The sequence below is a fragment of the Ceratotherium simum genome, chromosome 16, assembly GCF_057802395.1.
Source record: "Ceratotherium simum simum isolate JZ-2026a chromosome 16, ASM5780239v1, whole genome shotgun sequence".
In the NCBI taxonomy this organism is placed as follows: Eukaryota; Metazoa; Chordata; class Mammalia; order Perissodactyla; family Rhinocerotidae; genus Ceratotherium; species Ceratotherium simum.
Genome location: NC_141915.1, coordinates 56,290,053 through 56,313,250, shown reverse-complemented (window position 1 = coordinate 56,313,250; position 23,198 = coordinate 56,290,053). Strand labels below are relative to the sequence as shown.

Below are 23,198 nucleotides of genomic sequence, written 5' to 3'. Positions count from 1 at the left end.
CCTGGACAGACCTGCACGTGAGAGCACACGCCCCTCAGACACGGCAGGCAGAGGGGTTTTCACCCAGTTCATTAGGAAGGTGAAAACAAAGCATCCTACCTAGGACAGCATCTCACCCAGCAGTTCCTAGGAGAAAGGGCCAGGTAAACCTCTTCAGCTTCCTAGGTCAAGTCCAGTTAAGACACAAGAAAAACAAAACAAAACAAAATCCACAGCTTCCTAAGAAGCCAAGTGAGCAGACAGGAAAGGGAGGAAAGAGAGTGCTGAGCTGGTCAAAGAAACCAAACTCTGAGGCAAGGCCTCCTCTTCCGACTGTCTGCAGCAATCCAGCCTCCCCAGGCTTCACCTGAGATGAAAGCCCCACCAAACAGGGCGTGAGGAGGCTGTGGCCGGCCAGGGGACGTCCCTGGAGAACAGTGATCGTCCCTGGAGAACAGTGATCGTCCCTGGAGAACAGTGATCTGAAGCTACCAATGTTGGTTTCTTAATCAATTGTGTCTGAGACTTGTAAGAACGCCACAGCCACAGCAGGGGCCTCATTCTCAGGAATTACAGAACCCAGAATGTGGTTCCCCCTGCAGAGAATACAAAAGTCCAGCCACCAATGAAACTATGACTGGAGCAGAGGAAGGAAGTAAAAACAATATGGCTCCATGAAGCGGGATACGCTGCCATTTGAGCTGGGAGGATTTACTCAGCAGAGAAGTCCCAGGTCCTGGTAGAGAGAATGGAAGTTTATTTACAGCCAACAATGCTTCATCAACCCTTCCTGGAACTAGCCTCATAGAGCATGCTCAAAGGTCCAGCATCCAACTTGAGACAAAGCAACACAGCCTCCGGCACCTGGATTCTGCCCCAGCTGTGGGAGCATTAGGCACAGAGAAAGCACTCTACTCTGAATAGAAGGCAAAGGGCAGCCTCTCCCCCTTGCCAGGGGGCAGAATGATACAGACTGTATGTTTTCTGCTGGATGATGTAATCCTGCATCTTAAAAGAAGGTGGCAGCAAGGGAGGCAGATTAGTAAAACACCTTCTAAAACTTATACTCTCAGATCTGGGACTGTCCAAGCAGTTATAAAGTCCTCATGATCTCTCAGTTAATGAGCAGAGTACCTACTTAAAAATGAATCCTCACTGTGGCCCGAGGCTCTGGGGGACTCCCCGCTGAAATTTCAGCCTCCTCCTCCCTGCACCAGGGCCCTGGCAAAGCCCACTCCCTGGAATACCGCCCCCCACTCCCCACTCCTGCCTAATAAGCCCCATTCAGATTTCAGACTTCAGACCTTGGCTCAAGGAAGCCTTCCTCGGCCTCACCTCACCCCCGCCCGGCCAACGAGGACATATGCCCCACTCTGTGCTCTCACTGTCTGATTTACCAGTGTTCCCAGCACCTGCAATAGTCAGTGTCCTGCCCACAACAGGTACTCAAACACTGAGGAAACACACACACACACACACACACACACACACACACACACACAGAGTCTCTCTCTCCCCCCCACTTTCTAACCGGCCGATGGGCAGTTTTTCTTCAGTCCAGCTAAGGGTTTCATTGGCACCTTCAGCTGCACTGCTTTAACCCCTAGACTCCAAACCTGTTCAAGTCCACAGTTAGTTTCAATGTGTGGACTCGATGTCAGAAAGGGAGGCAGCAGAGGAACAAATAAAGGGGCTAGACTTGCAAGAAAAGGCAGATATGAGACAGGCAGAAGCATGAAGGGGGTGGGGGGCACCAATACTGAACTAAAAAACCTTAAATCCAGCTTGCTGCTCCTAATCACTAAGACAAAAAGACAGAATTATTGTATAGTTAATTCATTTACTTACTCCACAAATAACCTATTGAGCATGTATTAGGTATCAGGCAATGGGCCAAACCCTGGGGATAGAATATGAACAAAACTCCATCTAGGGGAGAATCGTAGGTCCTATGCTAAGCACGTTAACGATGGATGTCATTTAATTCTCACGAGAGCCCCATGAAGTCATGGCAGACAATATGGCTGCCTCAGAAGCACCTGGTGTGCCTAGGAAGCCCTCTTGAAGCCATCAAAATGATAGTCAAAACAAGGTTTGCGGAGATGCACGTGCGAGTCTTTTCTGTTGCCAAGAAAGCAGCAATTCTGGAACTTCTGTCAAAATACCTCCAAGCTCCAGAATAAAATTATTGTGGCTTGAGAGACATGGTTGGGGGTGTGGATTGAGAGCTGACAGTAATCCCAAGGCTCAGTGGAAGGCACTGAACTCACTGCTGTGTGGGGATAGCACCCCACGGCACAGCTGCCCAATGCGGGCTGTTTTGCCCACATACACAGGAGAACCCTGGAGAAAGCCCGTCACCAGCATATTTCCTTCAATTGTATCCTGTTGGTGAGGATTGGGCCACTGCCGCAGCACACTGCCTGCCTAGAGATAGGAAAGCTCAACTTATCAGAAAAATGGCCGGAAGTTGGGGTGGCCACTTCGGACGCAATGGACTCACCTTCACTCTCAGCTTACTGACGGGAAGGCTCAGCTCCCCAAGCACAGAAGGTTTCTACCGGAAAGGGTTAAACCGGGGTGTCTGCCAAGACAAATTAAGCCAGCTCAGAACCGGCCTTGTAGATGGAAGCAAAGCAGGGAAGGGAAACAGTCTCTTTCTCTATCTGAAAAATTTGGCTACAACAAAGCAGACACTGCTCAGCATGGCGCTGATGCTATCACATGGAACCAACCAGACTTCAATGTAAATGCGAAGCTCTGGCCGGGAGCCATTTCCAAAGGGGAGACTTTGTTATCTGATTGTTCCAAGAATAATCTCAGATCTGATTCAAGACACCTGAAGATTATGAGTTTCTTAAAAGTTGTAGAAGATGTTCAGAGAAGGCATTTCCATTCCTCTTTCTCTCTTACCCCCAGGGTGTTGGGGTGGGCTGTGTTTTCCACAAAACAGTGTCTCTGTGCTTCAAGCTGTTATTTTTTTGGAGGGGGAAGGGGCTTGGAGCCAGACAAGGACAAAGGGGACAGCTTTGTGAGGCTGAGGACAGCAAAGTGAAGTCTTTGAGGCCCACAACTGGACTCGGCCATTAAATCACAAAAGGATTATCCTGAGAGGTCAGCCGCCAAGCTGAGATGTTAGATTAACATCGGGGCAAATATAACTAAGATACCAGACAGTCAGAGTGTGGAAATGCAAACTGGTCATCATCTACACATTGGTAGGAAGAGGAATTAATTATCTACAGGGCCAGAAGGAATGCCAATATCTTTAAGGTACTGCTTAGGAAAAATTTACCTAAAGTAAAGAATACAAGTGAGCAAAAGTTACCAAAGTTATAAATACGAATAAGCAAAATCCTATTGAACCCAGAAATTGCACAGCAGCATTTTAAGGGTCATGGATTAAAACAGAACAAAGGTGGGAAATGCTGGATCCCTAAGGACAGGCAGCTTGCTTTCTGCAGAAAGATAAATCCAAACTGGGGAAGGAGGCGCCCCGCCACACCTTGGTTAGTAATCCGTGGCATCTGGGCCTGAAGGGAAGGAAGTATGTTGGGGCTTGCACGGCTGTCGGGTGGATGGATTGGGCACGCAGTGGCTGCTTCTTGGCTGCAGAACCATGCAGGAGCCGGGTGGGGCTTCTGGGAGTCTGAGCTTTAGTTGACTTGAAACAAGTGCAGTCAAGGCCCTGCTGGCAGTGCGGTGGAGCCAAGAAGGGGGGTCAGAGGAAGAATAATGGTCGATCTTCCCCTTTGCATGAGATCATAACTTACAGAAATTACAATGTTTCTACAAGCGGTGTTCAGCTTAAGCTGTAGCCAGGCCCTCTTTGGAAGGTGGCGAGACAAAGGATTTTTCAACCTGCACAACAAAAGAGCTACTTCCACAGCCTGCCCCTGTATCTGTCATTCTCTCTGCTGCACCCAGACAGACCCACAGACCCCAGCCTGGGGTGGGTGAGTTCTCCCCAGCATGGAAATTCCCTGTCTCCCACTTCTTCTTCTTCTTTTTTTTTTTTTTGTGAGGAAGATCAGCCCTGAGCTAACATCTGCCAATCCTCCTTCTTTTGCTGAGGAAGACTGGCCCTGGGCTAACATCCATGCCCATCTTCCTCGACTTTATATGGGACGCCACCACAGCATGGCATGACAGGTGGTGCGTTGGTGCACACCCGGGATCCGAACCAGTGAACCCAGGGCCGCCGCAGCAGAGCACGTGCACTTAACCGCTTGCACCACCGGGCCGGCCCCTCCTGTCTCCCACTTCTGCAAGGGCAACCCTAGCCTTGTTAAAGACGAGGCATAAAGAAGGCCATTTGGCCATTCATCGTGGTGAGAGCAAGGAAATGTCAAATGTTAAGTAGGCTTGGGTGTTCTCGACAGTTCAAAGGCCTCATTACAACTGTCAGCAATGAGTTAAGAGTGGATGGCTCACAAATCAGCAATGGTCACAGGCCATTTCCTTCTCTGGTCCTAGATGAGTCATGCTGTAATTTTTTTTCTAATCAGCACTCAAAGGATCATGGGGTATGGGAGGCAGAACATAGGGGCAGGCAGGATAATAAAACCAAGATGGAAGGACCAAGCATATAGTCCCCCTCCCACATCCTAAACACAGAACTCACTAGCTAACATACATCACTCAAGTCTCACAATAACCCCATGAGGCAGATATTATTTCCATTTTACAGAGGAGTAAATTGAGGCAAAGTACAATGAAGCAGCTTCCTGCCCAGTAAATGGCAATGCTGGAATTCAAACTCGAGTCTGTCTGACTCCAAAGTCTAGTAATAACACTTCCCAACTTCTCACCTCCTCCCTCCAGCCTAGGAGGCTGTAAATAGTAACGGTTTCTATGAAGTGCTTGGTTCAATCATTGAGGAAGGAACATCAAAGACCAAAGAGGAAAAATACCTCTCCAGGAATGACTCTGTAGCAGGTCACAGAGCAAAAGTAGGTGTTAAAGCCTCAACTTAAGGGGAAGACTGCCAGATTTATTACCTTTTAACTATGATGATCAGGAGAAACAGTTCAAGAGTCCATGGTGCCCCAGTGAGTAATGTCTGAGTTGACTTGAACGGAAGGGCTGGTCCTGAAGACTTAATCATATAAACAGCAGGCCCCTGCCCTTAGCCTAGAGACTTCCTGGGGGACTCACAGAAGAAATGCTACCAAATCCTGAACCCTAGTAAACCCTCCTCTATTACTGCATGAACAGTCCTGTGGACTTCTAACGAGAACTCAAGTTTTAAAGAATGAGCTATTTCTTCTGACCCATGTAAAGAACACGTTTCCTGTCCATCAGAGAATCTCACTGAGAAGAAATTGCCAGCATAACATTTTATTGAATAACAATTATAAAAATATACCCATATTTTGCTATTATAAATGTACTAATGTTGGATTTTATTCTAGTTAGCTGAAGAAAACATGAGAAGGACTAAAGGAATCGATGTGAAAAAGTGTGTTACCAATGATTGGTATCACTACTAGAAAAAAAGGTGGTGGATCTCCACATTTTTTTAATCATTCCCCATTTGAAGGTATTTAGAAAATTAAAAAAATTTTTTTTTCTCATACCAGCTCTACTGAGATATAAATATATCATATTTGTACCATATAATTCTTTTTTTTAAAATAATTTTATTTATTTATTTATTTCCCCCCTCCAAAGCCCCAGTAGACAGTTGTATGTCATAGCTGCACATCCTTCTAGTTGCTGCATGTGGGACACAGCCTCAGCATGGCGGGAGGAGCGGTGCATCTGTGCGCGCCCGGGATCCGAACCCGGGCCGCCAGCAGCGGAGCGTGTGCACTTAACCGCTAAGCCACGGGGCCGGCCCCTGTACCATATAATTCTTAAGTGTTTAGTTTTTAATTTTTCACTTGTGTCATGCTAATGACCCAGACTGTAGCAACATTGAAGATGTTTATAACACAGATGGAAATAAAACCAGATGCAAAATATATATGCTACTATATAGGCAAACATAAAAGAAAGATGGAAGAATGAAAATAGTTGCACTGTTAGGATCATGGAATTAGGTGATTTTTTTTCTTTTATAAAATATTCAATCTTGCTATAGTAATAATTTGTCAATAAAAATATGCACAATATAAAAACAAAATAAAATCCTGATAGGTTAACCACCAGAAAAACAGTGCCATATAATCCTTTCCATGTAAAGACCTCTAAGAAAGTCTACGTTTAAGCTCTAAGCGTTAATCTTTGCTGTCCCATCCTGAAAAGTAATTCTCAGTAGAATATTCTACAAGTTCAAGTTCTCCAGAAGCTCTCCAAGCAAAAGTACACAACGACCATTTCCAAAGGCTGGAAAGGGACTCTCGGTTCCTACACCACACCACACAACCTGCCCTCTTAAGTATCCTTCAAGACAAAGAGAACCTCATGCCACTTGTTTATGAAAAGCCTTAGCATCTCCTTTTCTGATTTCAAGGTCCTGGAGGTCTAGCAAACACATTCAAAGCCCAAACAGGAAAACATTCTGCTTTGCAAAGATCCTGCAGAAGCTGGCACATGTTCGGGAGCCTCTTTCCTTACGTGGTCAACAAAGAAAATCTAAAATTTCAACCTGTAGTGTTGCCCACACACAACTGCTGGCCGGCTCCTGAAAGTTCTTCCTAAAACCAGCAGTCAACAACAAATTCCTGGGAAATAAGCTCCTTGGGCAGTTTCAGTTTCCAGATCTTTGGTTCTGATACTTTAAAAGATCAACAATAATGCTGGGTCAGAGGGAAGGGGCTAGAGAGGAAAGGAAGTGAGGGAATTATTGAGTCCATTCTGCCAAATGCAAATCCTTCATCTAGACTCCGAGTCAGTTAGTAACACACGGCAGCTGAGATGCTGGACCTTCTTAAGGGAATTCAGGTGTGTATTTACAGCCATGGGAGGCAGAGATCCATCCACTCTGCTGAGCTAAGCCTCCAGGGGAGAGTGAGTGAGGACTTGACTAAGTCCCACCACTCTGGAACTTGATGACAATCTACCAACGCAGTTCCCAAACTGCCCATCAAGGCACCCCAGGGTGCCGCAGCAAACTCACAAAGGTGCCCATGATATTTAAGAATTTCAAGGGAAACAGAGCATTCCTGGAGATGTTGGATACCACCCAAACTTACGCATATTATTTTTTCAAGTGGCTATTGATTTGTGAGGACAGTAATGCTCACTGTTTGGAGGTAATTACTTAATAAACAGAACTGTTAGGTATTTCTTTTGGCCCAGGAGCTCTGTGAAAAATTCCTGAGATACCAAGGGGGCCGTGAACCGAGAAAATGTGGTAACTTCTGACCCACAGGATGAGAGTGTAACATCAGACTCAGTTTTGCTGAAAAGGCTGAGCTGTGCTAACAACCGCATTTTAGACTGTGAAAAGCACGTTCACGTATATTCTCTCATATCGCCCTCACAACCACCTGGGAAAGTGGGTCTCACAGCCCCGATTTCACTGATGAGCTGGTGCCGTTTAAAGGATGTGCCTGTGGTCCCACGGCCAGAGGGAACCCAGCACTTAACCTAGGTCTTCTGACTCCAAGTCCACTGGACTGGCTCGAAGTTGTGAACGCCACATTTCTGCACTACTTTTGGGATTGAAGACTTTTTAAATTGTTTTCTTTTAACTGAGGTTATACATGCCTTTTAAAAAAATGTCAGACCAACCCCTCCGCGCCCCATGACACCTGCTTGACCTAGAGACACTATTTTGTTTTGACAGGTGTTTGCTCCTCATGCCAGGAGGATTCTTTCCCTGGGTCAAAGCCTGGACCACAACACCTGGGGGAGGCCGGCAATCCCGCCGCACACAGCAAGGCCAGCCCTCCCAGTTAGCTGGCAACAGGCTGCTCCAGCTTTCCCGAGATGGGTCATCAACGCCCGTGTTTGTTTTCAAAGGAAGGGTGTGTCAGGGACAGTAAGTGAGTGGAAATACCTTCATTCACCGGAACTGTGGGAGCGGGGAAAAAAATAAACAAGGGCAAACGTTCCAGGGCAACCGAGGTAAGACACGGACAAAGGAGAGTGGAGAAAAGGGAAGCTCATATGCCAAGGGCAACAGATGGAGGAAACACTTAGCCATCAGGCACCCCCGTCCCTGCAGTGAGCTGGACCCAGGACTGCCACTTCTAGTCTGGCTTTTTCTAGGACAGCAGTGCCACTTTCTGTTGAGTAATCAGAACATCTCAGTTGGGCTGCTCATAGAAAAAGTAAGATCAGAAAACTGAAGTTAGAGAAAAAGATATGATGGAACAGAAGTGTTGAAGAGTTCCGTTTCCTGTGGAATGCTCAGCTACCTCCTTCTAGTTTAGGGCAAACTCAGCAAACCCAGAGCCTGATCCTTGCCACCCTGGGCTGACAGATGAGGACCAAAAGACTCCCTACAGAGGTGGGTCTCGAGTTATTATCTTAGTCAAACTCTCAAATATGGGACTTTGCACTCATAGGTAACCTCAAACATCCAAGTGATAAAAATCAGGGCAATTTCCACAGTCTTTCCACCCTACTCTTGTACTTTCTAAAGTCAACAGATAACAAAGTTAGAGAACACTCAACTTTGCTTATTCATAATGCCCAAGTCCTTTCCCAGGAAACCCCTTGGGGTTTAGCCCAACCCCAACCCACAAATTTCTTTTAGGACATTCATGAGAAATGGTTTCCTAAAACTTGTCTGAAAAAGATCCAGAAACAGGAAGCTCACTACCTCCTGAAGCAGCTCGACCCACTTTTGGTCCAAGATGACAGCAAGTTCTTCATTGTGTGAAGGCAAACTTCTTCCATGTAATTCTATGCATTGCTTCCAGTTCTGCAACTGGCTGCTACCTCCCTTCCCTCACCAGACCTTCAAACAGCAGACAGAACTGCTGGCTCTTCCCCAGTCTTCTCTCCCAGCTCTTTAGCTTCTCCTGACATGATGCAGTTTTCAGGCCCCGCACCTTTACGATTCCTCTCCTCTGAGCACACTCCAGTTTAAAACACGGAATTCAATATTCTAAAACCAGACTGGAAAATGAGCAGAGGAGGTACTGGTTGTTGCAACTAACGCTACTGAACACAGCCATGTCAGACACTACTCAGCTAAGTATTTATTTACATTTACTTAGTTAATCCTCATAAAACAAATGAGACAGATTACATTATTATTATTATTTTTTGTGAGGAAGATTCAGCCCTGAGCTAACATCTATTGCCAATCCTCCTCCTTTTTTTTTTTTCCCTTCTTCTCCCCAAGGCCCCAGTAGATAGTTCTATGTCATAGTTGCACATCCTTCTAGTTGCTGTATGTGGGACCCCGGCTCAGCATGGCCGGACAAGTGGTGGGTCAGTGTGCGCCCGGGATCTGAACCCAGGCCGCCAGTAGCGGAGCGTGCGCACTTAACTGCTAAGCCACGGGGCCGGCCCATAGGCGGATTATATTATGATGCCTGTTTTCCAGATGGGAAACACTGAAGTTAAGGGACTTCCCCAAGGAGAGTTAGAATTCAACCCAGTTCTCGGACTCCAGAGCCTTAACTTCTCCCCACCACCTGGGCTGGCTCGTCTTCCTTTGGATGCTCTACTGCCTCTAATGCAGCTCAAGGCCCCATAAGGCTAACAGCTTAATGGACCCTTACAGAGCAACAAAAGCAGTTATCAAATAGTTATTTGATATTACAGACCCAATATGTTTGTTTTTGAAGAGTAGTGTTCTCAAAGTTGATCTGTGGGCCCCTGGGGGTCTGCAAGGTCAAAACTATTTTCATAATACTAAGACATTTGTTTTTTTCACTGTGTTGACATTTACAGGAACAATGGTAGGTAAATTTGCTGGCCCTTTAGAATAAATCAAGGCTGCAGCACCAAATCTTAGCAGTAGTCATACTTTCAGTTAAAAAAAAGCAAGTTTCACTGAAGAATGTCCTTGGTGAAGCAGTAAAAATGATTAGCCTTGATTCTTTTTTTTTTTTTTTTTTTTTAAAGATTTTATTTATTTTATTTTTCCCCCCAAAGCCCCAGTGGATAGTTGTGTGTCGTAGCTGCACATCCTTCTAGTTGCTGTACGTGGGACTCGGCCTCAGGATGGACGGAGAAGTGGTGCCTCGATGCGCACCCGGGATCCGAACCCGGGCCGCCAGCATCGCAGCGCGTGCACTTAACCACCAAGCCACAGGGCCGGCCCAGCCTTGATTCTTGAGAACAATTTTTTTTAGCATTTTGTGTGCTGACATGAGAGGTATGCATAAACACTTCTGCACATACCGAAGTACGATGGTTATCTTGAGGAAAAGCACGTATGTGATTGAGTTACAAGCTAAACTAGCTGCTTTCTTTAGGGAACCCCCTTTTTACTTGAAAGAATGACTCACAGACAAACTATGGTTATCCAGACTTGGGGATGTGGCAGACATTTTCTTAAAAAACAAAGCCTGTCACTTCAAGGAAAACTCTGATAATATTAATTGGCAACGATAAAACTCAAGCTCTCAAGCAAAATTAGAATCTGGAGAAATGTGTACTCCCCACTGTGAGCATAACAGCTTTCCAATACTTAACGGCTTGTCTGATGAGCTCAGCAACGTCACTAATGAATACCATCTTTCTGGATATTATAGAACAGAATGTGTCAGCTTTTAGGAGATCTGCATAACTCAGTGAACCAATGTTTTCCAAATTGCTAGTGTCTGCTAATGTCATATCATGGATGGGTAAAAGAGCCCTTCGAAATGCAAGAGAGACTGTGGATTTTAATGGAGTACAAAAAGTTCATTGATAAGGTTTTACATTCCACGTTGCAACAAACTAACCTTTAGGGAACTACTATGTGTTAAGTTTTTTTGTGTGTGAGGAAGATTGGCCCTGAGCTAACATCTGTGCCCATCTTGCCCTATTTTATATGCAGGACGCCTGCCACAGCATGGCTTGATGAGTGGTACGTAGGTCCGCACCCGGGATCCGAACCCGCAAAGCCCAGGTCGCTGAAGCAGAGTGTGCGAACTTAACTACTACGCCACCGGGCTGGCCCCTACCACGTTATGTTTTTTTTTTTTTTAAATAATTTTATTTATTTATTTATTTATTTTTCCCCCAAAGCCCCAGTAGATAGTTGTATGTCATAGTTGCACATCCTTCCAGTTGCTGTATGTGGGATGCGGCCTCAGCATGGCTGGAGAAGCGGTGCGTCGGTGCCCGCCCGGGATCCGAACCCAGGCCGCCAGCAGCGGAGCACGCGCACTTAACCGCTAAGCCACGGGGCTAGCCCAACCACGTTATGTTTTGATGAAGTATCAAAGAATATCCAAAGGTACCCAAGGGCTATTAAAATACTTCTCTTTGGGGCCAGCCCGGTGGCATAGTGGTTAAGTTTGCACACTCCACTGTGGCAGCCCGGGGTTGGCAGGTTCGGACCCTGGGCACGGACCTATACACAGCTCATCAAGCCATGCTGTGGTAGGCGTCCCACATATAAAACCTAGGAAGATGGGCACAGATGTTAGCTCAGGGCCAATCTTCCTCAGCAAAAAGAAGAGGACTGGCAACAGATGTTAGCTCAGGGCTAATCTTCCTCACCAGAAAGAAAACAAAAAAAAAAACAGTTCTCTTTCCCATGGCCTGTCTGTGTGAAGTATTCTTCAAATACTTCAACCAAAACAACATACAGCAATAAACGGAATGCAGAAGCAGTTACAAGAACCTCGCTGTCTCTAAGCTAGACATTAGACATTAAGGAGACTTGTAAAATGGTAAAACGATGCCACTCTTTGTACTAACCTCTTTTGGTTTCAGAAACAGTAATTTTTCATAGAAATGTTATTTATAATATGTAATAGGTTGGTTGTTTTAAAATAAACAAATATTTAAAAATTTTCTCAGTTTTACCTTCTAAGATAATAAATATCCATAGATAAAGCCAAAAAGATCAAAAGCTCTTGAAGGTCCTAATTTTTAATTGTGTAAAGAAAGCAAAATGTCTTGAGAACTGCTACAGTAAAAAATTAAAAGCAGATCTTAAAAAGCCAAAGTAGGAAGGAGTGCCATCTAGTGGGAAAGACAGTTATGACATCAATCCATTTGCTAACAAAATAAATGACACCTCCAGCGACATGTCCTAATGTTAGAAACTTCACATAATTACAGCAGAAATATTCAAAATTAAGGGTTTAGAATCCAAAAAATATTGTTAAGTATCAACTGAAATAAAACTTAAATGTGCCAGAAAAGTTCCGGGGTCGAGAGGGGTTTGAGGTGGAGGCCGCCACCTGCAAGACAGTGAGGCCAGCTCAGGCAGGAGAGGAAGTCAGGGCCAGGACTAAGACAAGAGGAGTGCAGAGGACTCTCGCTGGGGACTGCTTCCAGTTCTTGGAGATGCCATGAGGACTCGTGGTCTTTCTGTCCTCCTGGTGGGTCTCTTCTAGTCACTGGTGACTGGAGGACATCTGAGCTGGAGAGCTCCGTCTGACCCCCTCCACGCTCACCCTCCAAAAGAACTACATCAAGTTACTTTGAGGGCTAGATTTTGTGTTCTGATTTCCGAGGGCTCCCCAACATGAACAGAAATCGTTCCATGAAAATTTTTCTTTCCACAATCAGACTTGAAATTCAAATGACTGAATGAAATACAGTAAAGCACATCAGTCAAGGAGCAAGTATAAATGACAGGTCTTTCCAACCTTCATGTGGGACTGAGAAAGGGGAGGCTGAGCACAAAACACACATTAACAAACTTCCCAATTCTACCTTTCTTTTGCTCTTCTCCCTCTTTCATAAAGACCTGTCATTCCCAAGGGATTTGCTACTTGTATGTATTCCAGAAGGGGTGACAGATAAGTGTACGCACCCTGCTCTCCAGCCAACGTCCCCAAGAGGCTGTAGCTTCAGGCAAAGGCCAGCAACTATACACATCAAGGCTCCAGGGCCCACAAACCCTCCTTCCCCTCCACAACTGAAGCCCCAACACTTGCAGTTCCCTGGGCTGTTACACACAGGCTCTAAGGCCCACACACCCCAAATACTAAGACAGAAGACGAATACTAATACTGCTGACCATTTTCTTTCTGCAAGCCTAAGCAGAGCTGTGAGCGTCCTTGATCCAGGCCACATCTACCCTCCTGCTAGTAATGCTCGGATGAGTTCTTAATCCTGGATGCCTTACTCGGCATAGAAAGGAGCTTGCATTTGCAGTTCCTAGGGTTCAATTTTTTTCTTTCTCCTGCATGCTGGTGCCAAAACTTTCTTTCTTGGTAAAATGTTTTCTTATCTGCATTATTCACAGCCTTTCACAGGTTTATTTCAATGGCTGCACATAGTTCTATCCAACCACAGAATCAGTTTAAATTTGGAACGGGTCACGTTATATTTTCAGGTATACTACTGTTTTTAGATTATAACTGGGAACAATTTTCCTGAATTCTACATCACTTTGAAGGCTTCAGTTGGTTTCAAAGCAGTTTTTTTTTGCTGAGGAAGATCGGCCCTGAGCTACCATCCATTGCCAGTCTTCCTAGTGTTGCTTGAGGAAAACTGTCTCTGAGCTAACATCTGTGCCAATCTTCCTATTTTGTATATAGGATGCCGTATGAGGAGTGTACAGGTCTGTGCCCGGGATCCAAACCTGCAAACCCTGGGCCGCCGAAGTGGAGCGTGCAAACTTAACCACTATACCACCAGGCTGGCCCCTCAAAGCAGTTTCTAATCACAAAACTTGGTCCCTATTCCCCAGGCCTAGAGTGATGGAATTAGTATTTCTCTTTGAAAAAAACCCTTTGTCCCCTAAAGAATGTTTCCTCAACGGGCACACTTGTACTAAGGCCCAGTGCACAGCACAGCAAGCCTAGCCAACATAAGGGGGGGGGGTCTTAACCTTCATCATAAGAGGTCAAGTAGTGTGACAGGAAAACACTGCTAATTACTCTTGGCTGCTACTGGGATGGAAATAAAAGAAATGGCTATGCTGTTTCAAAAAAGACCATTCTGTACAGTTTACCCAAGAGTGAGAGGGCACAAGCCTGGGAAAACAAGGATTGGGGGCAGCATCCCGACAGCTGGGGAGAGACCCTCATTTCGTCTGACTCTCTCATGGCCCTTCTTCACATCTAGATGACTAAAGAGAACCCAGAGTACACAAGGCAGCTCTTATGGCTTCCTGATTCTAGAGACATTCCCACATCTAACCCACCTGCAGGGCAGTGACCCCACCAAGCACACCTGGGTGCAGAGCACAGGTGGGCTGTTGCACTTAGCTAGGCCGCTCGCCTTTCTAGTCCGGACATATGGCACTATCTGTGAGGCTGGAAATCCAAGCTGCCTCAGGACTTACTCATTCCAAGGTGGTCTCCAGGTTTCTTTATAGCTGGTTTCACCCCATAAAATTTACAAATGGTTGTGTAGTGTGTTAGTGGGAAAGATCTTGACCAGACATATGAACTGAGCCATAATGTTAAAATGCCTTATTCGCATCCAGCCACCCCGCCACAGCCAACACCAAATACCTTTGGGTCATCAGCCTCAGGTTTTTCAGTCTCTGAATCGTCATCTTCCTACAAGACAAAGAATTTAGAGGATTAAGCTTAAAGGAGTGGGCCTGAAGGTTCTCACATGCATAACTAGGGGTTCGAGCAAATATACCCCGCCTGGGTCATCCCACTAAGAACCCCTCCCCTACCATATGACCCAGAACTGGAGAAAGAGAAGGGAAAAACGAGATGTTTTGGGGGAAATAAAAGTACACCAGTGGCTCAAAGTTGTTACTCCAGCAATGCCATAGTCTACATTAGTGAAAATGCCTGAGATTAAAATCACATACACAAAAATGGAGAAAGGTTGCAATATACTTCAGAAAAGGATAAGACAAGGCCCCATAGGATAAAACAGGCATAGTGTTTCCCATGAAATATCAATTACTTAAAACCAGGAATATGAACCTTTTTTCCTTCTTTGCCTTTCATAAACACAAATACATCAGACTCAGACCTACCGTGACATCGTTCACCATCACAGTGCTATGACCCACACACAACAACACCCCAGCACTTCAACCAGTAGCAGCTGCATCAACATGAATAGCAGGAAGGCAGGCATCAAACGACCAGGGCAAGTGACCCGAGAAAGGCAGGACTAAAGGACACTGTCCAGCCTTTCCTAAGTTCCATTTGAGTAGGCCCTGCCTCCATCCAAGCTCTCACAGAACTGCCATTGACACACTCTATCCAGGCTTGTTGCTTATTCAAACGGCCTGCCTGACACAAAGCACCATGTGGGCAAGACATCCTCCAAAAGCATGCACTGGCCTCGCACGAGCTAGCCCACCATTTCACTGAATGCTAATGAAGGTCAAAGATCAGCTACTCTGATAGGTAGCTACACCCATATCTGTTCCACTACCCAGCACACTCCCAAAGCACGGAAGCCTTTAACTTAACACCCAGGAAAAAATTAAGTTTCATTTGAAACTGCTTTTTTCAATTGAGCTACACTTTAACCCAAACATTAAACAGCACTCCAGATGTTAATATAAATATCACCTGAGACGCTTGAACAAACTATACTGATGGGTTTGAGATTTAACTGTCCTGTAAGGTGCCAGTGAGCCAAAAGTTTTAAATGCAATCTCCATAATCTCCTTAATATTAAATCAATCATGCCAAATAATCAGAGATGTAGCTAAGCCAAATACAGTCACATTTTAGAATGGCTATATTGGGATTTAATGAGAGGATTTTACTAAAATATGAAATAAAGCTTAAATATGATGAAAAGTCTAAGCAAAGTAAATGTGGAATGACACTTCAAAAACATATATCATGCAAATTTATTGAAGAAAATAGTTATGGATGTTAAGCCAGTATGTATGCACTTAAGAAAAGTTAGGAAAAGAAAACAATTTGAAAAACTTTTCTAAACAATTTCAGTCAATTCTGAATTATCAGCATTAATGGTGAGGTTAAGGGCATGAAAATATATCCCAAAAGAGTATAAAATACAAAATGCATTTTTGTTTAACTTGGAAAGTATTTTAATTCTAACACTTAAATATCAACCTGTAGGGCCAGCCCCGTGGTTTAGCAGTTAAGTGCGCGCGCTCCGCTACTGGCGGCCCAGGTTCGGATCCCAGGCGCGCACCGACACGCCGCTTCTCCCGCCATGCTGAGGCCGCGTCCCACATACAGCAACTAGCAGGATGTGCAACTACGACATACAACTATCTACTGGGGCTTTGGGGGGAACAAAAAAAAAGGAGGAGGATTGGCAATAGATGTTAGCTCAGGGCTGATCTTCCTCACACACACAAAAAAATCAACCTGTAATAAAATTTTTCAAACAAATAATAAGGTACATTGACTGTTTCAATTAAAGGTGTTGCTAAATAGCCAGATTTTATATCCAGATTCATCTTTGTACGTCTTTGTGTTAAGCACCAGCCTGAATCTTTGTTTTTTCTCCAAACTTTTTCAATTCTGGCTCATGATGCCCAGGTGATTGTGTATCTCAAGTCTTTCTGGTTGATTAAGACATAAATTCTCTTTTGTTATCCAGCACATAATCTTTCAGCTAAGATTTGTGATCAAGAACCAAGGGCACTCTGATAAAAGTGCCAAGTAAAATGTCAAGGAAAAAAGCTAAGGATCAAACCATAAATAAAAACAAAATAATTTTCCTTCCTAATCTTTTTAATAAACTACAAGATTTAAATGAGCCCCAAACAAGATTAAAAATAATACAGAGTTAATTGCAGGTACAAATGATAGGTCAATTAGGACGAATGCACTGTTACAAACGGAATAAATTATCTAAACAGGGAAAACCAACGTTAATATCTGGGTTAAATAAACTAATCCACCATCTTTTTTCCCCACATTTCAATTCTAAAGTTAATACAAAATGTTCCAGGTGAAAACAAGCTTGATTTTCAAACAGAAGTACTGACGTCCAACCTAGTTTCCTCAACTGAAACAAAACGAAAGCACGGAGGGTAGGGGGTGTGGAATACGGATGTGAAGTTAGGCATGAAATGGAACACTGTTGGTACAGTTCTGGTTTCTGACAAATGAAACGGTGCCCTGAGCAGTTCTGGACTTGGGAACAGATTTACGTACCGACTGTTTGCTGTTCTCATCCTCTTCTTCTTCATAACCATCTTCATCACCCCCGAGGCGAGAAAAGTCATCCTCTCCATAGGCTTCAGACACCAATCCACCTTTCTCTTCTAAAACAGAGGGAAAAAAGAAAAAGGTATGAATTGGGAAAAAAACGCAAGAAAACCCTTCAGTGATTTGAGCAGCCAGAACCATCTCTGAAGATAAAAGGGGAGCCTAAATCTCATGTAAGGAACCGTAGGCCCAGATTCTGCCTTTGGGAAGGCCACAATTTAGTGTACAAAATCATTAAAAGAACATGGAAGACGGGCCCGCCCCGTGGCGCAAGCGGTTAAGTGCGTGCGCTCCGCTGCGCGTCGGGCGCGCACCGACGCACTGCTTGGCAAGCCATGCTGTGGCGGCGTCCCATAGAAAGTGGAGGAGGATGGGCACAGATGTTAGCCCAGGGCCGTCTTCCTCAGCAAAAAAAGAGGAGGATTGGCGGATGTTAGCACAGGGCTGATCTCCTCACACACACACAAAAAAAAGAACATGGAAGAAAACCAAGTACTAAACTCTATTTCTAATGCTTCCAATCCACATATTATGCCAATTGAAGCCTTCTCTTCTCTGAACTATTATAACATGTTGTTTAAGCACCTCTTTTGATATGCATATCTCTACCTTGTATCATAGGCACCAGTAAACCTGTCTTCTCATACAAGACAAGGACTCTGTCTTCCTCATTTTTGTGTGTCCTCCCCTAGGAACAGGATCTTGAACAGGGGGCACTCCAAAGGGTTCCCAATCACACCTACTTGAGAAGCATAATCTTTTTCTATGCTTAAAACAAACCAAACAAACAACAAAACCCCAAACACTACAAATTACTGGGAAACCACGAGAGAACCTCTTGACTGAAACAGACCGCACAAAACAGAGTAGCTAACCTAGTCTAACTCCCCCTCACTTTCCAGATGAGAAAACCAAGGCCTGGAATGTTAGGTAACTTGCTCCCTGTCTATGATCTCAAGGAAATCTGTTCCCATTTCCTAACATTGTGATTCCCAACCAAAGTAAGGCAACAAAATCACTGATGGCCTTTAACTCACAAAGTAATGGAATCACCGAGGAGCCGTAAAAACATCAAAATGCCCAGATCCTACCCCAGATCTACGGAATTAGACTCTCTCGCAGTGGAGACCAGATATATATGTATTTTTAAAAGCTCCAAGATGCGTCTAGGGCACATTCCTAATTAAAAGCTACAAATTTAACAAGATACAACCTTTATCACCCTTCACGTACGTTTTACTCATCGCTCCCCCATCAAACAACGAGCCCGGAGGAATAGGTAGTGGTTCAGTAGCTTTGGATCCTCTCTACCTTTCGTCCATCTCTCTGCCCAGCACGATGCTCGGCACGGAGACGACTTTCAGTGAGTTTCGGCAGAATAATCAATCGACGGAAGGAGACAGTCCATTCTTACTACAAAGCGTCTACCCTCTGACCCACCCAGGACCCCGATCGCGCTTCGCGGCTCCGGGGCCCGATATTTGGGGCACAATGACCATCTCTTTCCCTCCCGCCCTGCCAGAGGAGCAACGTTCCAAGCAGACACCTGATTCTCCCCTTCCAGCTCCCTACTCGGGCCTCACCAGCCGCGCTGCCCGCCGTTTCGACTCCAGCCTCGCCGTCGGACTCAGGCTCTGAATCTTCAGCGTAAACTGCCAGAGACGACAGAACATTCTTCTTCCCCGCCATCTTACACCCACAGTCCCGGCGTGGCTCACTCCTATGACTCCAAGAAGTCGACTTCCGTGGGGAAAAGCCACTTCTTCCGGATCCCAGGAGACCCCGCGTCTGTTCCAGACAGGAACCAATCAAAACGGCCATTTCTGGGTCTGGCCCCGCCCCTCGCGCCAGCGCTAGGGTAACGTCATCACTGCCCGACGGATACAAGGTTGTGTGGGTTTTACCTGACGCTAAATTCCTAGCGGTTTTGCTTCTCAGATTTGGGGGTGGCATACGGAGGTCTTCGAGTAGTTCTCCGGCCAGGGGGCAGCAGCGGCCCGGAGAGAGCCCTTCGCTCCTGGGCTGCTCACGGCCGGCTCTGATTTCTTGAGGTGAAGAGAGGGAGGCTTTGGCTGGGGAAGGGAGAAAAGAGCGAATCTGAGGCTCAGAGGAGGAAAAGGGAAGAGCTCTCCTCCAGGAGGTGGGAAGAAAGGGTCGGGGTCCTGGGGGGAAGAATGGTCGTCATGGCTGCGCTTATAGAAGGAGCAGAAGGTGGCTCTTAGAAAAACAGTTGCACCTTCTCCGAACTATTCCAAAGGCGTTTGTGTTTCTTCTCGTGATCTAATTTCTAACTCTGTGCTAAAATGTGGCCTGGGATAGTTCAATGTTTTTATTTTCACTGAGCATAAAAGTGGAGATGTTAATTAGCCAGGAATATATTGCTTGAGGTAATTCACCTGGAGCTATATTGCTTGAAAATAATATGTTGCTTGAGTGTAATAAAGCGAATTTATACTCAGAGAAAAATAAACTGTATTTTACAAGCAGAGCAGAGGGTTCTTTTGGCAACCATAGGATCATCACCTTTGCCTTAACCTTTGGCCACTGTCTGTCGCTAAGATGAGCACCCACCCTTCCTCTCCTTTTGGCGCTGACCGTCGAGTCCGGAGCACGTTGAAGAAGGTCTTTGGGTTTGACTCTTTTAAGACGCCTTTACAGGAGAGTGCAACCATGGCTGTAGTGAAAGGTAACATTGCCAAACTACCTGTGTTTACATTTGTGCTGGCTCTACCTTAGCACTGCTGCAGAATACCCTACTTCTGACCCTTCCTACCTCCCTGCCATTGGTCCATAATTGGTTTTGGAAATCTTGTAGGCTTGTCACCCAAAGCTTGCAGTTTTATTGGCAGAACCTCCCATCTGTTCTGGTTCTTACATTTCATGGCCGGAGCTACAGATTGTTTTTGACACCAGTTCATAGGTTCCCATTCTTGTTCATTTGTGTGTAGGCAGTAGTGGGGTTGGCAGGAATTGCCCGACCTAGTCACTGACTTTCTAGGTAATCCCCTTGTTGAAGATTGAGTACCCTGGGTCCCAAATAGGGAAGGAAGGAGTACTAATATTATAAACCTAAGATATGGGGACAAATGGAAGTTGTCAAGAAGGAAGCAGCAGTGTAATCTTAATTACATTATAACATTTATAAACCGAAGACCTCTAAGTGATGTTGCTTCCATGTCTACACAGATATGCCCACTCGTCTAGAAATAGTCAGGTTTCAATGGCTGTTTAGTTTAATCATCCATATCCCAGCCAACTCAGACTTCTTAACCTTGTAGTTGTTATTGCCTTTACCAGAAATGGTTTGTGCACATTTCCAAATCTCCCTGGATCCCTGCCCTTTTCATAGAAAGGATGAGAAGGAAATTAACGTTACATTGAGAACCTCCCATATGCCAGACACTCTGCCAGGTGCTGTTCCTACATTATCATTTAATTTTCAACGGCTTTGATGAAGGAAAAAGATAAAAGGCATTGAGATGTTGTCTTGTATTTTTGCAGGTGACAAGGATGTCTTTGTGTGCATGCCCACAGGGGCAGGAAAATCCCTCTGCTATCAACTCCCTGCTCTGTTGGCCAAAGGCATCACCATCGTAATCTCTCCTCTCATCGCTTTGATTCAGGTGAGGCTTAGAGAAATGAAGATAGTAGCCCAAAAAGTTTAGGGGAAGGTTTTTTATAGCTGGAAATTTTACTTTTCCTTTCTTTTTTTTTTTTTCCCCTCTTATTTTCTTTGATTTGCCTATCTCTCTCTCTATATTGGGTTTCTGAATTGCCCAAATGTGGGGTTCTCCATTAGTGCATATCACGCTGGTAGGTTGTAAATGAGTCTTCTGGGTTTTGATGGCCTGAGATCTCTCACTCTTCTTTGTAACTTTTTGTTCAGAGGAATATGGAACTGTATCTGTATATACACACACACTCACTCATGTGTACACATGTGTGCACTCTTGACAGGACAGAAGATCAGATAGATAAACAGCTAAATTGATATGGGGGCATCCCTGGTATCTTGCTTTGTTCTGGCAAGGGCACGGCTATGAGACAGAAAAAAGATGAGAAACTGGTTGGGATGCATTAATATCTGCTCTGCACTTCTGACTATATTTAAGGCCTGCAGATGGGCTGATAGAATCAGAAATGAGGAAGTATGGCTGTGTGGTTAAGAGCCATCTGCCATGAAGAAAGAGAGAGAGGGAGCAACAATAACAATGCTTAATGAGTGTTCACTAGATCTCAGGCTTTGTGCTAAGTGCTTTATGTGCGTTAGTTTCACCTTGGAGATGTAAAATTTTATTTAATTCTTACAACAATCCTATTAGGTAGTTACTATTTTTATGATATAGAGAGAGAAAGAAGGTGAGAAAATTGAAAGGTTAAAGTTAAGAACCAGCCAAAGAGCCTGTTGCGATTAGGTGAGCCGGGATTAAATCTAGTTCTGTTGGCTGCAGAGCCTGTCCTCTCAACTACTTCACCATCTGTACTTCTTATCTGCAAAGAGAAGACATATTGGAGGGTGGGAGGAGGATGTTTTATGACTGGAAAATACCCCAGGGAGTCGCAATGACATTTACCATTGAGTCCTGAGGGCCAGTTATACTCCCCTCTGTGGCCTCTCCTGCTTCTGCCCTCAGGACCAGGTGGATCACTTGCTGGCCCTGAAGGTACGAGTGAGTTCTCTGAACTCGAAACTCTCAGCACAGGAGAAGAACGAGCTGCTCTCTGACCTGGAGCAAGAAAAGCCCCGGACCAAACTTCTGTACATCACTCCAGAGATGGCGGCTTCAGCCTCCTTCCAGCCCACCCTGAACTCCCTGGTGTCCCGCCACCTGCTCTCCTACCTGGTGGTGGACGAAGCTCATTGTGTTTCCCAGTGGGGGCATGACTTCCGTCCTGACTATTTGCGCCTGGGTGCCCTGCGCTCCCGCCTGGCACATGCCCCATGTGTAGCTCTGACCGCCACAGCCACCCCACAGGTCCAAGAGGATGTGTTTGCTGCCTTGCACCTGAAGCAACCAGTTGCCATCTTCAAGACTCCCTGCTTCCGGGCCAACCTCTTCTATGACGTGCAGTTTAAGGAATTGCTTTCTGATCCCTATGGGAACCTGAGGGACTTCTGCCTTAAGGCTCTTGGACAGAAGGCTGATAAAGGGGTGAGAGCTCTGAGGATGGAGGGGCCAAGATGCACCTGGAGCAGTGGGGTGCTATCTGGAGCATAGAGATGGATATTGGTTTTCTAAGACCTTTGTTTTTTTCAGCTTCTTCAACCAGAACTAGCTGTAGCTTCTTAAAACTCGTGCACAGAGGGTTGTTCCTTTGGTTTCCTGGCACTGTTCCCCTTACTGGGGTTCCCTTGTCCTGGAATCCTTTTGCGGGAGGCAAGCAGCCGGCCCCGCTGAGGGTGGCCTTTGTAGACCTATCCAAGGTTTGAGGGGAGGAGGCAGAGGAGTTAGGTAGGTTGGGTTTTGAGCTGCTTTGGTCCTGCTGTGTTGGAAAGTGGCAGAGCCCTCTTGGGTATCCTGCCTTAGAGGAGACTGTGAGGCTGATGAGAGGAAGATTGCAGAGCTTCTTTTAAAGCAGGCCACAGTATAATGGGCTGACTGTCTTGTGCTTCCCAATGCTGATTTTCTTCTGTGTCACCCCATTCAGTTGTTGTCTGGCTGCGGCATTGTCTACTGCAGGACTAGAGAGGCTTGTGAACAGCTGGCAATAGAGCTCAGTTACAGGGGCGTGAATGCCAAGGCTTACCATGCAGGTAAGGGGCGCCCAGGCCATGTGGTCTTCTTCACTCTCAGAGGCCCCTTAGCGGGTCTCTTGTTCCTTATGGATCCTGGATAATCAGATGGTCCATCATCTTTTTCCAGATACCCACGCAGAGCTAAAGTGATTCACTTGAATCCACATAACGGAGTGTAGACATGAATGAGGTCTAAAATGAGAATTGTGACTCCTGAATTCTTTTTCTCACCCTTTGCCCACCCAGCAGCAGATGATGAGTTTTTATAAGCCCAGATGTTGGTGTTGTGGAAATAGCATAGGCTGTGGAAGCCAAGGGACTTGGGTTTGAATCTTGGTTCTAACATT

At 45.4% G+C, this 23,198-nt stretch overlaps 2 protein-coding genes across 9 annotated transcripts in view; one reads left to right on the top strand and one right to left on the bottom strand.

Moving 5' to 3' along the window:
- SAP30BP (SAP30 binding protein) overlaps positions 1 to 18,864 on the bottom strand; it is a 37,048-nt gene extending 18,184 nt beyond the window's left edge. For both annotated transcript variants that reach the window (XM_087441606.1, XM_004432763.3), the window contains exons 1-3: positions 18,698 to 18,864; positions 17,061 to 17,170; positions 14,457 to 14,504 (exon numbers count right to left, since the gene is read on the bottom strand). In XM_087441606.1, the coding sequence (XP_087297732.1) occupies positions 14,457 to 14,504; positions 17,061 to 17,170; positions 18,698 to 18,803 (264 nt within the window). In that variant the 5' untranslated portion in view covers positions 18,804 to 18,864. The remainder of the gene's footprint in view (positions 1 to 14,456; positions 14,505 to 17,060; positions 17,171 to 18,697) is intronic.
- A 135-nt stretch (positions 18,865 to 18,999) lies between these two features.
- The window catches only part of RECQL5 (RecQ like helicase 5), a 35,821-nt gene continuing 31,622 nt past the window's right edge, over positions 19,000 to 23,198 (top strand). Inside the window, exons 1-5 of one of the 7 annotated variants that reach the window (XM_087441601.1) lie at positions 19,000 to 19,165; positions 19,674 to 19,800; positions 20,616 to 20,737; positions 21,749 to 22,267; positions 22,764 to 22,869. In XM_087441601.1, coding sequence (XP_087297727.1) covers positions 19,674 to 19,800; positions 20,616 to 20,737; positions 21,749 to 22,267; positions 22,764 to 22,869 — 874 coding nt within the window. In that variant the 5' untranslated portion in view covers positions 19,000 to 19,165. The other 6 variants (XM_087441600.1, XM_087441598.1, XM_087441602.1 and 3 more) reach the window with 6 other exon arrangements.